The sequence below is a fragment of the Pongo abelii genome, chromosome 8 (genome assembly GCF_028885655.2).
Source record: "Pongo abelii isolate AG06213 chromosome 8, NHGRI_mPonAbe1-v2.0_pri, whole genome shotgun sequence".
Taxonomy (NCBI): domain Eukaryota; kingdom Metazoa; phylum Chordata; class Mammalia; order Primates; family Hominidae; genus Pongo; species Pongo abelii.
This window is the reverse complement of record NC_071993.2, coordinates 76,422,104-76,437,163: the sequence shown is the minus strand read 5'-3', so window position 1 is coordinate 76,437,163 and position 15,060 is coordinate 76,422,104. Positions and strand designations below refer to the sequence as shown.

Here is a 15,060-nt window from a genome sequence, read left to right as displayed (position 1 = left end):
ACCATAGTGAGATACCACTTTATACCTACTAGGATGGCTAAAATTAAAGGATAATAATTGTCTAGAATGTGAAAAAATTGGAGCTGTCACACATGACAGGTGGGAATGTAAAGTGGTATACAGCCACTTTGAAAAGTAGTTTGGCTGTTCTTCAAAAATATTAAGCAGAGTTACCATATGACCCAACTATTATAATCCTAGGTATATATCCATGAGAATTGAAAACATATGTCCACACAAAAACGTGTATATGATAGCAGCATTATTCATAGTAGTCAAAAGTGAAAATAACACAAATGTCCATCAACTGTGAATTGATAAACAAAATGTGGTATATCCACATAAAAGAATTATCATCCAGCCATAAAAAGGAATGAAATGTTGATATGTGCTACAATATGAATGAGTCTTGAAAATATGCTAAATGAGGCCGGGCATGGTGGCTCAGCCTGTAATTCCAGCACTTTGGGAGGCCAAGGCGGGCGGATCACCTGAGGTCAGGAGTTTGAGACCAGCCCGACCAACATGGAGAAACTCCATCTCTATTACAAATACAAAATTAGCTGGGCGTGGTGGTGCATGCCTGTAATCCCAGCTACTTGGGAGGCTGAGGCAGGAGAATCGCTTGAACCCAGGAGGTGGAGGTTTCGGTGAGCCGTGATCACGCCATTGCACTCCAGCCTGGGCAACAAGAACAATACTTCGTCTCAAAAAAAAAAAAAAAAAAAAAAAAAAAAAGATAGGGCTATTGAAAGCTACAGGAAAACAAATGAACAAATAAAAGTATCTTGCCATAGCAGCTTGGTCCAGTGAGAGCAATCCTTCCTGCTGCTGAGGACAATGTAAATGTCCCATTGTATAAATGAGACGTCACTTTTTCCAACGGGGATAAAAAGTTTATTAAATTACCACCAAGGATGCACATGCCAATTGCTACTCGTGTGCTGCTTGTAAAGATTTATGTATTTATCTGTGAGTCACCTTCTCTTTTCACATCATTGTTGGCTTCACTTTCTAGAATTCCCAGAATGAAAGAAGCTGCTTAGAATTATTCTGATGTAAGTCCCTCAACAACAGTTGATAAGCAGAAAGAAAAAAGAAACCTTAACTTTCCTATAATGCGACCTTTCTCTTGTTCCATCCACTTCACCACATTTAACAAAAGTGAGTTTGGGTTTATATTTTTCCATTAATGTAGCAACTAATCAAATGAGTCACACAAGGTAAACACTTGCCAGTTCTGGGAAGAGAGATCTCATTTTGTAAGCTTATAGGAGCAAATGATGCTGGAAGTCTTGCAAGACATTCTGATTTAACTCCTGGGTCTATCTTCAAAATATAGAGGTTATTTTAAATTCATATTTCACAATAGAATTTGTACTACAACAGTCACATTTTAAATGTATGCCATTTACAATTACTTAAGAAATAATAATATGATGTCAAAATATGCTTTGAAAAAATCTGGAAGAAAATATACCAACTGTTAATAGTGGTTCTCAGGGAAAGATGAAAGCAGACTTTTTCTTCCAACATTATTTATTAATTATGTTATTTTTATTATATGGGGAAAAACAGTAAAGACTGTAAAGTAAAAAAAAATTGAGACATTAAAAGATGTTAGTTAACAAAGGACAAATTGCTCCCCTTCTTCTAATATCCAAATGTCCTTGAAGTTTGCACATCAGTAACAAAAATACCGTTCCACAGGTTCTTAATTTAGTCTGAAGTTTACTTTCTTTTTTTTTTTTTTTGAGACAGAGTCTCTCTCTATAGCCCAGGCTGGAGCACCGTGACACGATCTCAGCTCACTGCAACCACCGCCTCCTGGGTTCAAGTGATTCTCCTGCCTCAGCCTCCACAGTAGCTGGGATTACAGGCACCCGCCACCACACTCAGCTAATTTTTTGTACTTTTAGTAGAGACAAGGTTTCACCACGTTGGCCAGGCTTGTCTCAAACTCCTGACCTCATGTGATCTGCCCACCTCGGCCTCCCAAAGTGCTGGAATTACAGGTGTGAGCCATCACACCAGCCTTAAGTCTACTTTCTTCATGGCCATGGAGAAGTTAATAAAGCGTTAATCTGAAACAGTTACTGTCACCCACACAAAGCACTGGCATGAGCACCAGCCAGGAGCTCTGGGGCTCAGTGACACTATTTCTATAGCAGAGTCAGTTCTGTCTGCAGCACCCACATCTGGAGAGGGGAAGGGATTTCTGGTAGTCTTAGATTTACTTTTTTTTTTTTTTCAGGGAATAAAAGAATGATCTAATCATTTCTTATAAAAAGAGAAAACTATCCCATCATGTTAAATGTTTACCTTGGGCTGCTACATAAAAACAAGGAAAGACAATCCACTGAATTAAAATTGCCAGCATCCATTAAGCACTTTCCACATGCAGGACTCCTCATTTAATCTTCACAGCAGATGCATGAAGTAATATACTACTAGTCTACCTGTTTTACCTACAAGAATGCTGAGGCTCGGAGAGATTGCCCAAGATCAACTAGACTGTAAGTGGAATGGGAGCAATCCAGACAAACAAGCCTGTGTTTATATCCACTACTCCATCATGCTATCACATCAGTAATTTCAATGGCAACAGTTGAGACTATATTTAGTGGATGAAAAAGGTATAGATATGAGTTTAATTTATCCTACCCAAAGTTTCTCTACTGTCTAGCTTTTCACCTTAATTAGATACATTTCAAAATCTGTCCATTATATTCTGGATTTCTGTCAAGCTAAACTTCAGTATCCAAGTGAATTTTTAAACATATTTTGAGGTTGGGTGCAGTAGCTCACTCCTGTAATCCCAGCACTTTGGGAGGCCGAGGCAGGTGGATCACTGGAGGTCAGGGGTTTGAGATCATCCTGGCCAACATGGTAAAACCCCATTTCCACTAAAAATAAAAAAATCAGCTGGGCGTGGTGGCACACGCTTATAGTTCCGGCTACTCAGGAGACTGAGGCAAGAGAATCACTTAAACCCAGGAGACAGAAGTTGCAGTGAGCTGAGATTGTGCCACTGCACTCCAGTTTGGGCGATAAAGCAAGACTCCATCCCCCCAAAAAAATAAAAAATAAAAAAAGAGATTTTGAAATAGTCTGGCCAGGCACAGCAGCTTATTCCTGTAATCCCAGCACTTTGGGAGGCCAAGGAAGGCAGACTACTTGAGTCCAGGAGTTTGAGACCAGCCTGGGCAACATGGCAAAACCCCGTCTGTACTAAAAATACAAAAAAATTACTCAGGTGTGGTGGTGCACATGTGTGGTCCCAGCTACTTGGGAGGCTGAGGTGGGAGAACTGCTTGAGCCTGGGAGGTTGAGGCCTGCAGTGAACCAAGATCGCACCACTGCACTCCAGCCTGGAAGACAGAGCGAGATCCTGTCTCATACATATATTTGAAATATTTTCATCAGTAACCTTAATCATCCAAGTATGTAAAGATCCATGTAAACGTTCAGAAAGTTGTATTAATGAAAACTGAGTAAACAGATGCTTAAATAGATTAAAAAACAACCTCTACCCAAAGGTTGAATCATATATCAAATGCATGCCTGACTAGATATTGATGTCTGTGTACGTTTTCATTTTAAACAATATTTACACAGTCCAGTGTTTCTCTGAACAAGACGCCTTGAGGCAGCCCATACATGAAAACCCCCATCACTATGGCAACTAGAAATGGCAATAATTACACAGTGATTCATCATGTATCCTGAATAAAAATTGTTTGTCAGGGACAGAGAAACAACTCACAGTCATGCTTCACTGAAAAGAACCCAGTTAAAGAATAACCTGGGGTGGTGGTGGTTTTTAAGTGTTTATCAAATTTTATAATTTTTTTTTTTTTTTGAGACACAATTTCACTCTTGTTGTCCAGGCTGGAGTGAAGTGGCGCGATCTCGGCTCACTGCAACATCTGCTCCCAGGTTCAAGCAATTCTCCTGCCTCAGCCTCCCAAGTAGCTGGGATTACAGGCATGTGCCACCACGCCCGGCTAATTTTGTATTTTTAGTAAAGACGGAGTTTCACCATGTTGGTCAGGCTGGTCTCAAATTCCTGACCTCAGGTGAACCACCCACCTCGGCCTCCCAAAGTGCTGGGATTACAGGCGTGAGCCACCGAGCCTGACCTAAATTTTTATAATTTTATGCTAGGACACCTATCTTAATATTAACTCCAGTTCAGACAGGTAGTTAATATGAACCCTAAAGAAATGTTTGGGCCAGGGGCCAGGCATGGTGGCTCACGCCTGTAATCCCAGGACTTTGGGAGACCGAGGCGGGCAGATCACGAGGTCAGGAGATTGAGACCATCCCAGCTAACAGGGTGAAACCCCGTCTCTACTAAAAATACAAAAAATTAGCTGGGCGCGGTGGTGGGCACCTGTAGTCCCAGCTACTCGGGAGGCTGAGGCAGGAGAATGGCGTGAACCTGGGAGACGGAGCTTGCAGTGAGCCAAGATAGCGCCACTGTACTCCAGACTGGGTGACAGAGCGAGAAGCCGTCTCAAAAAAAAAAAAAAGAAAAGAAAAAGAAATGTTCGGGCCAGGCTCGGTGGCTCATGCCTGTAATCCCAGCCCTTTGGGAGGCCGAGGCAGGCGAATCACCTGAGGTCAGGAGATCAAGACCAGCCTGGCAAACATGGTGAGACCCCTTTTGCACCAAAAATACAAAAATTAGCCAAGTGTGATGGCGCATGCCTGTAATCCCAGCTTCTCAGGAGGCTGAGGCACGAGAATTGTTTGAACCTGGGAAGCAGAGGTTGTAGTGAGCTGAGATCGTGCCACGGCCCTCCAGCCTGGGCAACAGAGTGAGACTGTCACACACACACACACAAAAGAAACAGAAAGAAATGTTTATGCATTCACTTATTCAAGAAATTGTGCAGAATAGGCGTCCTCTTCAGTAAGTGCCATGCTAGGGGCATATGACTGTGAACAAGACAAGCAGGGCGTCTGCCTTACTGAGCTTCCAGAATGACCAATAAGCAAACATGCAATAAGGAGACAGTGTGACACACATTCTGCTGCCTGACGTACAGGGTGCTCTTGTTAGGTGGGACACATGGGACTTCCCAACTGATGGTCAGCTGAGACCTGACACAGAAGCACAACCTGACCAAGTAGTCAGGGACATGTGTGAGCCACGGAGTGTTCCAGGCAGAGAACATCAAGCATAGAGGGCTGGAGTGTAGAAAGAGCAGGGCACATGAAGGAACTAATGTAGTTCTGAGTGGCTGAAACACGAAATTCTAGGCATGGTGAAGGAGAGCAAAAGGGGATGGAGAATTAAGGTACACAGCATAAAGGGATTTGTGCCTAAAGGCTCAACAATGACAAAGGATGAACTACTGCACAGTACATCACAGACATAATGCAAAGCGAAAGAAGCTACACACAAAAGAGTACATACTGTGTGATTCCATCTATATGAAATCCAAAACTGCAAAACTAGTCAATGGTGATAGAAATCAAAACATGAGAGAGGGTGCTGACTTTGAACAGGAAGGGAAAAGGGATTTCTAGGGTGCTGAAGACGTTCCACATCTGTCTGGGCAGTGGTTGACCTGGTTATACATATGCAGAAATTTATCAAGCTGACACTTATTATTTGCTCATGATACCTTAAACAAGTTAATAAAAAGGGAAAAAAAATCAAATGAGCAGAAGCAATAGTTAAATATCTAACAAAAGATGATCCCACATATAGAAAAATGATCTGTTTTTGCAAATCAAAGGAATCAATGATTTCTAGAGAAAATTAACAAAGAACCTTAAGACAAGGAAAACATTTTCTTTTTTCTTTTTTTTTTTTTTTTTGAGATGGAGTTTTGCTCTTGTTGCCCAGGCTAGAGTGCAATGGCGCAACCTCTGCTCACCACAACCTCCGCCTCCTAGGTTCAAGCAATTCTCCTGCCTCAGCCTCCCGAGTAGCTGGGATTACAGGCATGCACCACTAGGCCTGGCTCACTTTGTATTTTTAGTAGAGACAGGTTTCTCCATGTTGGTCAGGCTGGTCTCGAACTCCCGACCTCAGGTGATCCACCCACCTAGGCCTCCCAAAGTGCTGGAATTACAGGCATGAGCCACCGCACCCGGCCAAGGAAAACATTTTCTAAATAAAGAAGAGTTTGGATTTGTGCAATGTGGAATTATAGATAGGTCTTAGTATGATATTATCCTTATAGAAAAAGCACTTATACACACATGCTATACACATATAGTAAACATAACCATCAAATTTAAGATATAAGGCCAGGCACAGTGACTCACACCTGTAATCCCAGCACTTTGGGAGGCCAAGGCGGGCAGATCACCTGAGGACGGGAGTTTGAGACCAGACTGGCCAACATGGAGAAACCCTGTCTCTATGAAAAATACGAAATTAACTGGGCGTGGTGGCACACGCCTATAATCCCAGCTACTTGGGAGGCTGAGGCAGGAGAATGGCTTGAACCCAGGAGGCAGAGGTTGCAGTGAGCCAATATCGTGCCATTGCACTCCAGCCTGGGCAATAAGAGCAAAACTCCATCTCAAAAAAAAAAAAAATTAAGATATAATATTATCTACCCTGAGGATAAAATCAGAGCAGGAAAACACAAGAGATTTCAACTGCACTGGTAAAGTTTTAAGCTGGGTGGAACATACGTGGGCATCTGTTAGAGTATTCTTTATTCCTTTTTGTATATTTTTTTCCACAATTAAAAAGAAAAATCTGCAATGAGAAGCACTTAAAGAATGCTGTAGCAATCCAGGCATGAAATGATGGGGGCTTACTTACCGCAATGGCACCCAGCATGAAGCGAGGAGGACAGAGTGGAGAGAGACGGGAAAGGTAAATCAACAGTGTTTGGCAATTTCCCAGATATGGACATGAGGGAGAGGAAGGAGACAAGGCTTCTATGACACCAACTGAATGGATGGTGGTGTCCTTCATAGAGATGGAAGAACACAGAAAAATAAGCAAGATTTCAGAGGGAGTGATAGGAAAATAATGAGTCTAATTTTTGACAGGGTGACTTTGAAATGTTTCCAAATGGAAATTTCCCAGAAGCAGTCAAAACTACAGTCTTAAGATGGGGAGTGAGAACTAGGTTAAGGATAGATTTGGGAGCCATCAAAAGAGCTGGTGATTTAAGCTACAGACCTGGACAAGGCTTCAGGAGAAAATACGGAGTGGGCTCAGAAGAGAGCTTAGGAGGGAACCTTGGGGCAACAGAGGAGTCACAAAGGAGACTGAGAGAAAGCAGCCCAAAGAGGCTGGAGGAGAACCATGAGTGCACAGTATCCTGACAGCTAAGAGAAAAATACTTTGTTTCAAGGAGGAAGGTATGGTCAACAGGGCCAGATTTTGATGCAAGTTCAGGGGAGATAAGCACCAAAAGGTAACCACTAGATTTGATACTCAGGTAGTCCTTGGTCTATTTCTGAGAAACTAGGGAAGTCAGAGTGGAACAAATGGAAAAATAGCGAGAAGGGAAATAGAGACATCAACTGTGGACTTCCTTTTCAGGAAGTCTGGGTCTGAGGAGAAGAAGAGAGGCAGCAAAGTAGAGAAGAGAGACAGGTTGCAGAAGGATTATTGGTTTGTTCATATTTTTCCCAAGCTTGGATAGGCATAAGCATACTTAAGTGATAGTGAAGGAAAGAAACAAAAGTATGAATATATGGATATATTCAGGTCCCCGATAATGAAGAAATCACAAGTTTCTCATGAAGACAACCGCCTAGCCGGGCACACGCCTATAATCCCAGCACTGGGAGGCCAAGGCGGGCGGATCACTTGGAGGTCAGGAGTTCGAAACCAGCCTGCCCAACATAGTGAAACCCTGTCTACTAAAAAAATACAAAAAAAAAAAAAAAATTAGCTGGGCATGGTGGTGCACGCCTGTAGTCCCAGCTACTCGGGAGGCTGAGGCAGGAGAATCGCTTGAGCCCAGGAGCCAGAGGTTGCAGTGAGACATGATCGCACCACTGCACTCCAGCCTGGGCGACAGAGACGCTGTCTCAAAAAAAAAAAAGACAACTACCTGGTTACAAATATACTTAAGTTATGTTAACACTCAATAGCTTGGTGAAATAAAGCATGAACTAGAAGAATTTTAAACCACAAAGCAACACAGTATAGCAGAAAGAAAAATAGATCTTAAATGACTATTAGAAAAGATCCTGCACAGCCCTCTCCCTTTCTATCATCCAATAGTGCAAAGAAAGAATACGGTTGAGCATAATAGACAAGAGAAAATTGAGAAAATTAAGTTACTATTCACTGGCTTTTGGTTCTATATACTACTCATTTTCTTGAGAAATAGCCTTTATTAAATTCTTACCAGCTTTGGGGTTTTCAGGATGCTTGTCTGGGTGACATTCCAGAGCTCTGACTTTAAATTCTGCCAGGATTTGTTCAACCTGAAACAAAAATCAGTGTTTAAAATAAAGAGTATGCCAGGCGCAGTGGCTCACGCCTATAATCTCAACACTTTGGGAGGCTGAGGCAAGCGGATCGCCAGGAATAAGACCAGCCTGGACAACAATGCGAGACCCAGTCTCTACAAAATATAAAATAATTAGCTGGGCATGGTGACACATGTCAGTAGTCCCAGTTACTTGGAAGGCTGAGGCAGGAGGACCCCTTAAGCCCAGGAGTTCAAGGCTACAGTGAGCTATGATGGCACCACTGCACTCCTGCCTGGGTAACACAGCAAGACCCTATCTCAAAAAAAAAAAAAAAAAAGTCAAACTTAAATGGCATGAAGGAAGGAAGAAGTTGGGGCATCAATCCCGCCCCCAAAACAGCCATGATCAACCCAACTTTTTTTGATCCTTATATTTCTATTTTGACTTTTTCCTCTAAGAAATAATTTCCTCAATAATAAAATTCAGAAAGCATCCAATAAACGCTCCTATTGAAATAGTCATTGTGATGACAATTTAACTACTTAATTTAAATGATGGCCCAAGATACCTATGAGCTCAAAATATTTAAATATCCAGTCCAGACATGGTGGCTTACGCCTGTAATCCTAGCACTTTGGGAGGTTGAGGCGGGCAGATCACAAGGTCAGGAGTTCGAGGCCAGCCTAGCCAACATGGTGAAACCCCGTCTCTACCAAAAGTACAAAAATTAGCCAGACATGGTGGCAGGCGCCTGTAATCCCAGCTACTCTTGAGGCTGAGGCAGGAGAATCACTTGAACCTGGGAGGCAGAGGTTGCAGTGAGCCAAGATCACACCACTGCACTCCAGCCTGGGTGACAAAGCAGAGTCTGTCTTAAAAAAAAAAATTTAAATACCCAAAATGATCAGGTAGGTTTCCCCTAGGAATATATAAAATATCCAAATTCTTCAAAGATGCTTAGCCACCATTACTCAAGGATAACTGTCTCTGAATTATAAGTTATAATTTATAAATTATCTATTATAAAGCTCCTTCTTCCTGTCTTTTGGTCTTTTTCTTTTATATTAAGAATTTCAAAATTAAATGAAAAAGAACATAATTCAAACGTGATAATTGTGTTACCAAGTAGGAGCTTCATTAGAGATTTTGATTGGGAAAACAGAAACTCTAGCCCAAACTAAAATGAGATGTGAGAAGCATCAATGATTTGATTTGATTTCACTTACCCATCTAATCCCTATTATCATGAATTATTAAGACTTGGCTTTATTAATTGTAATTGCGATGACAGCAGCGGGAAACAATAGTGGTTATGTGGCTCTAGAATCTGACTGCTTGGTTTTATTTTATTTATTTTATTTATTTATTTATTTTTATTTTTGAGACAGAGTCTTACTCTGTCACCCAGTCTGGAGTGCAGTGGCGTGATCTCGGCTCACTGCAACCTCCATCTCCTGGCTTCAAGTGATTCTCCTGCCTCAGCCTCCCAAGTAGCTGGGATTACAGGTGCCCATCACCACACCTGGCTAATTTTTGTATTTTTAGTAGAGATGGGGGTTTCACCATGTTGGCCAGGCTGGTCTCGAACTCCTGACCTCAGGTGATCCACCCGCCTCCCAAAGTGCTGGAATTATAGGTGTGAGCCACTGCACCTGGGAAGACGGCTTGGTTTGAAATCCCAGTTCTGCCACAAGGCTTTAGGCAAATTACATAACATCCATGTGTCTAGGTTTACTCATCTTTACATCAGATGAATAATATAAGTAGAGCACCTAACACAAAACCTGATCATAATAAGAACTCAATAATAGTGGCTATTATTAAATATAAGTGGTTAAGTAACCTGTCCAAAGTCATTCAGCTATTTACTAAAAAGAGCTGAGTTTTTTGTTAACTTAGCAGTCAAACTTTGTTTTTCTTTCTTTCTTTTTTTTTTTTTTTCTTTCAGAGACAGTCTTGCTATGTTGCCCAGGCTGGAGTGCAGTGGCTAGCCACAGGCACGATCCCACTACTGATCAACACAGGTGTTTTGACCTGCTCCATTTCCAACCTGGGCAGGTTCACCCCTCCTTAGGCAACCTGGTGGTCTCCCACCCCCCAGAGGTCACCATATTGATGCTGAACTTAGTGTGGACACCCCGTCGGCACAGCACTACAGCCCAGAATTCCTGGGCTCAAGCAATCCCCTTGCTTCAGCCTCCCAAGGAGCTGAGATTACAGGCATGTGTCACCATGCCCTATGGCCAAATTCATCAGGCTTAGGAAATTCTCATGGGGTTCCATATTTACTAACTACTAATTAATGAAAATAAATTAGCTCTTGTTTGAGAAATTAAATCTCAAGCAACTCAGGTGAATTCTGTCATAAGATTCATGGTAGAAACATATTTTTATCAGTTCCGTGTCATCCTTAGTCAACTCTCATAAGGAATGTCTTCACTTTTACAATCAAAGTCAGACTGTATTAGATACGCATTTGTATAAAACTCAGACTAATAACTCTATTATTTTCTTTGTTAAACTTCTGAGAACACCTTCGAATAATAGGAAAAGATGACTTCCTGTTAGGAACTGTAATTAACTATGTGTTTCCTCTTCCTGGGTGCTGTCTTTAACCATCAGTCACCATAACCTACTGATACAACAAATAAAACTGAGAATTAGACTTGTTTTTAAATTTTAAAGTATTAAATATTCTATACAGTGTAGTAGTAAGCATTTTTAAATTAGTAAGTCATTTATAAATACTTACAAACTCTCTTTGAAAAACGTTCTATCACTACAGAAAAAAAGTAAAAAAGTGAAAATCCTTTTATTCCTCATCCAAGGAATATACCCAAGAGAACAGGTTATATCCTTGAAGACATACCTTTTTTTTTTTTTTGAGTCAGCTTCTTGCTCTGTCACCCAGGCTGGAGTGCAGTGGTGCCACCTCGGTTCACTGCAACCTGCACCTCCTGGGCTCAAGCAATCCTCCCCTGTCAGCCTCCCAAAAAGCTAGGACGACAGACACAGGCAACCACACCCAGCTAATTTTGTATGTTTTGTAGAGATGAGGTTTTGCTATCTTGTCCAGGCTGGTCTTGAACTCCTGGGCCCAAGGAATCCGCCTGCCTTGGCCTCCCAAAGTGCTGAGATTATGGGCATGAGTCACCATGCCTGGCCTAAAGATGCACTTTTAATGCATATATATATATGCGTATATATATATAAGATGCTTATATATATGCATATATATCATATATATCTCATATATATCTTATATATCTCATATATATCTTATATATATCATTATATATATCATATAATATGTAATATATAATGATATATATATCTTATATATATCATTATAATATGTAATATATAATGATATATATATCTTATATATCATTATATATATCATTATAATATGTAATATATAATGATATATATATATCTTAGGGCTTTTAAATAAATAGATAAAATTATACCTATATATCAAAGGTAGAAAGTTTTGGGGTTTTATCGTTGCTGTTGTTTTATTTTTAATTCCTATCCCACTAGAAAACATTCTGGGCTGGGCACGGTGGCTCACGCCTGTAATCCCTGAACTTTGGGAGGCTGAGGTGGGTGGATCACTTGAGGTCAGGAGTTCAAGACCAGCCTGGCCAACATGGTGAAACCCTGTCTCTACTAAAAATACAAAAATTAGCTGTGCATGGTGGCACGAGCCTGTAATCCCAGTTACTCAGGAGGCTGAGGCAGGAGAATCCCTTGAGCCCAGGAGGTGGAGGTTGCAGTGGGCCAAGATTTTGACACTGCACTCTAGCCTGGGTGACAGAGCAGGGCTCTGTCTCAAAAAAAAAAAAAAAAAAATCTGGGCTGGGCACAGTGGCTCAAGCCTGTAATCCCAGCACTTTGGGAGGCCAAGGTAGGTGGATCATCTGAGGTCAGGAGTTAAGAGACCAGCCTGACCAACATGGTGAAACCCCGTCTCTACTATAATACAAAAATTAGCCAGGTGTAGTGATAGGCGCCTGTAATCTCAGCTACTCAGGAGGCTGAGGCTGGAGAATTGCTTGAACCCAGGAGGCAGAGGTTGCAGTGAGCCGAGATCACACCATTGCACTCCAGACTGGGCAACAAGAGTGAAATTCCATCTAAAAAAAAAAAAAAAATGTACTGGTATTTAGTACACAGAAGCAAATGTGTCAAAATGGTTGATTCTCAGTTTGTTTACATGCGTGATTGTTATTTTCTTCTTTATATTTTCTAGGTTTTACCAATTTCACATTTTAAAAATTAAGAAAGTCTGTATCTTTAGCTTTACTATCATAAAGTTTATTACAAAGCTTCCATAGAGCTGGCTCTATGTAAACTGGTAAAGTGGGTTAGTTTATCTTGAACGCATTGTATTTATCTTCTGGCCTCCCTACTCCATGTGCCCACTGCCAAGTGCAGTCCATTGGAGCTGACACCCTCCATGTCAAGGTCCACTAAATCCTGCCTTCCTGACCCAAGTCCAGTAGTCTGCAAAACTACCTACCCTGTTGTCCTGTAAACACACAAAAAATGTTCAACTCTACTCGTAATCAAATAAATCAAAATATCCAAAGGATGGTAATGACCAGTGTTACTGAGAGTGCGAAGAAATGAACATTCATGCTCTGCTGGTGAGGATGTAAATAAGTATAGACTTTCTTGAAAAAAATTGAGACATTTATGTTTGTATGTGTGTGTATATATATGTGTGTGTATCTATCTCTATATATACAGATATATGTGTGTATCGATATCTCTCCATATGTAGATCAGCTCCATGTCATCCTTAGTCAACTCTCATAAGGAATGTCTTCACTTTTACAGTCAAAATCAGGCTGTATTAGATAGGCATATGTATAAAACCCAGACTAATAACTATTATTTGTTAAACTTCTGAGAACACCTTCGAATAATAGGAAAAGATGACATCCTGTTAGGAACTGTAATTAACTATGTGTTTCCTCTTCCTGGGTGCTGTCTTTAACCATCAGTCACCATAACCTGCTTATATAACAAATAAAACTGAGAACTAGACTTGTTTTTAAATTTTAAAGTGTTAAATGTTCTGTTTTCTATCTCTCTCTATATATATACACACATATATATGAAGAGCCTTTAATTTATTTCCTAGCCTTTGATTCAACAATTCCAATTCTAGGAATTTGTCTAAGGAGATAATCAGAGGTAAGAAAAGAATAGCTGTAAGAAGGTCCAAGAATAAAATATAAATTTTAAACAAAAACCTATGATAGAGTAAGAGCACCATCAACTCGGACAGACACCGCCACTTTAAATTCCAGCTCCCTTTCTAGCCTCATGCATTTCAAGGAAATCACTACTCTTCCAATTACAAGCAGCCAGAAAGAGCAGAAGTAAAACACAAATAAGACAGCTCGGTAGCAGAGGGAGGTGGGGGGAAAGTGTCTGGAGTAACTGCCAAACTTCACCCTCATACAATGGGCCCCAGTAAAACAGTGAGCCTTAATAAGCACATTCCTTTCCCTTCAGGTGTACCAAGATAGGGAAGCAAAAAGCAGACTCGGTGGGGGGTGGGGCGGGGTATGCCTGCAGCTGCAGAAAGATGGATGGGAACAGACACACAACTCTCCCTCCCAGATAAGCACAACAAAGAGACAGAGAAGCAGTCCAAGCCTCTGATAAACTCTCCCACCCTGAAGCCTTAAAAACTGTTAGTCTGTACAAGAGTGTGTCTCTAACCTAACTCAGCCAGCCGCCCCTCTCAGGTTTATTCAAAATAAACCTGTCAGGCTGGGCGCGGTGGCTCACGCCTGTAATCCCAGCACTTGGGGAGACCAAGGCGGCTGGATCACGAGGTCAGGAGATCGAGACCATCCTGGCTAAAACAGTGAAACCCTGTCTCCACTAAAAATACAAAAAAATTAGCCGGGCGTGGTGGCGGGCGCCTGTAGTCCCAGCTACTGCGAAGGCTGAGGAAGGAGAATGGGGTGAATCTGGGAGGCGGAGCTTGCAGTGAGCCGAGATTGCGCCACTGCACTCCAGCCTGGGCGACAGAGTGAGACTCCGTCTCAAAAAAATAAAAAATAAAAAATAAATAAATAAACAAACCTGTCCCTGTTGACTGTCGAGCCGCCCTTCGTGTTTCTCTCCTCTTTCTTTAATTCTTACAACCTATATGTCCAATAATAGGATGTTTGTTACAGTTGATTATAATGTAACTGTAGGTTAGAATACTTTAGTCATTTAAAAAGTTATCTTGTCATAAAAGATTTTTAACAATCTGAGAAAATTTAAATATTTCTATGAGAAAAGGTAAGATATTATGTGCAATATATTATGTTATACTGCATATAATAATATGTAAGTATTATGTGCAATTTAAATCCATGTCTTATCTCAAAAGGGATTATGTAACATATATATGTATATAATAAGATAATTATTATCATTTTAAATTTATTGACCTGGGTGCAGTGGCTCACACCTGTAATCCCAGCACTTTGGGATGCTGAGGCAGGCAGATCAACTAAGGTCAGGAGTTCAAGACCAGCCTGGCCAATTGCCAAATGGCAAAATCCTGTCTCTACTAAAAATAAAAAAATTAGCCTGGCATGGCCTGTAATCCCAGCTACTTGGGAGGCTGAGACACAA

The 15,060-nt window shown here is 41.1% G+C and overlaps 1 protein-coding gene across 1 annotated transcript in view; it reads right to left on the bottom strand.

The window, feature by feature from the left end:
• The window catches only part of DNAJC12 (DnaJ heat shock protein family (Hsp40) member C12), a 43,672-nt gene that overhangs the window by 20,653 nt on the left and 7,959 nt on the right, over window positions 1-15,060 (bottom strand). Inside the window, exon 2 of the mRNA XM_002820896.6 lies at window positions 8,343-8,421. Within this exon, the coding sequence (XP_002820942.1) occupies window positions 8,343-8,421 (79 nt within the window). The remainder of the gene's footprint in view (window positions 1-8,342; window positions 8,422-15,060) is intronic.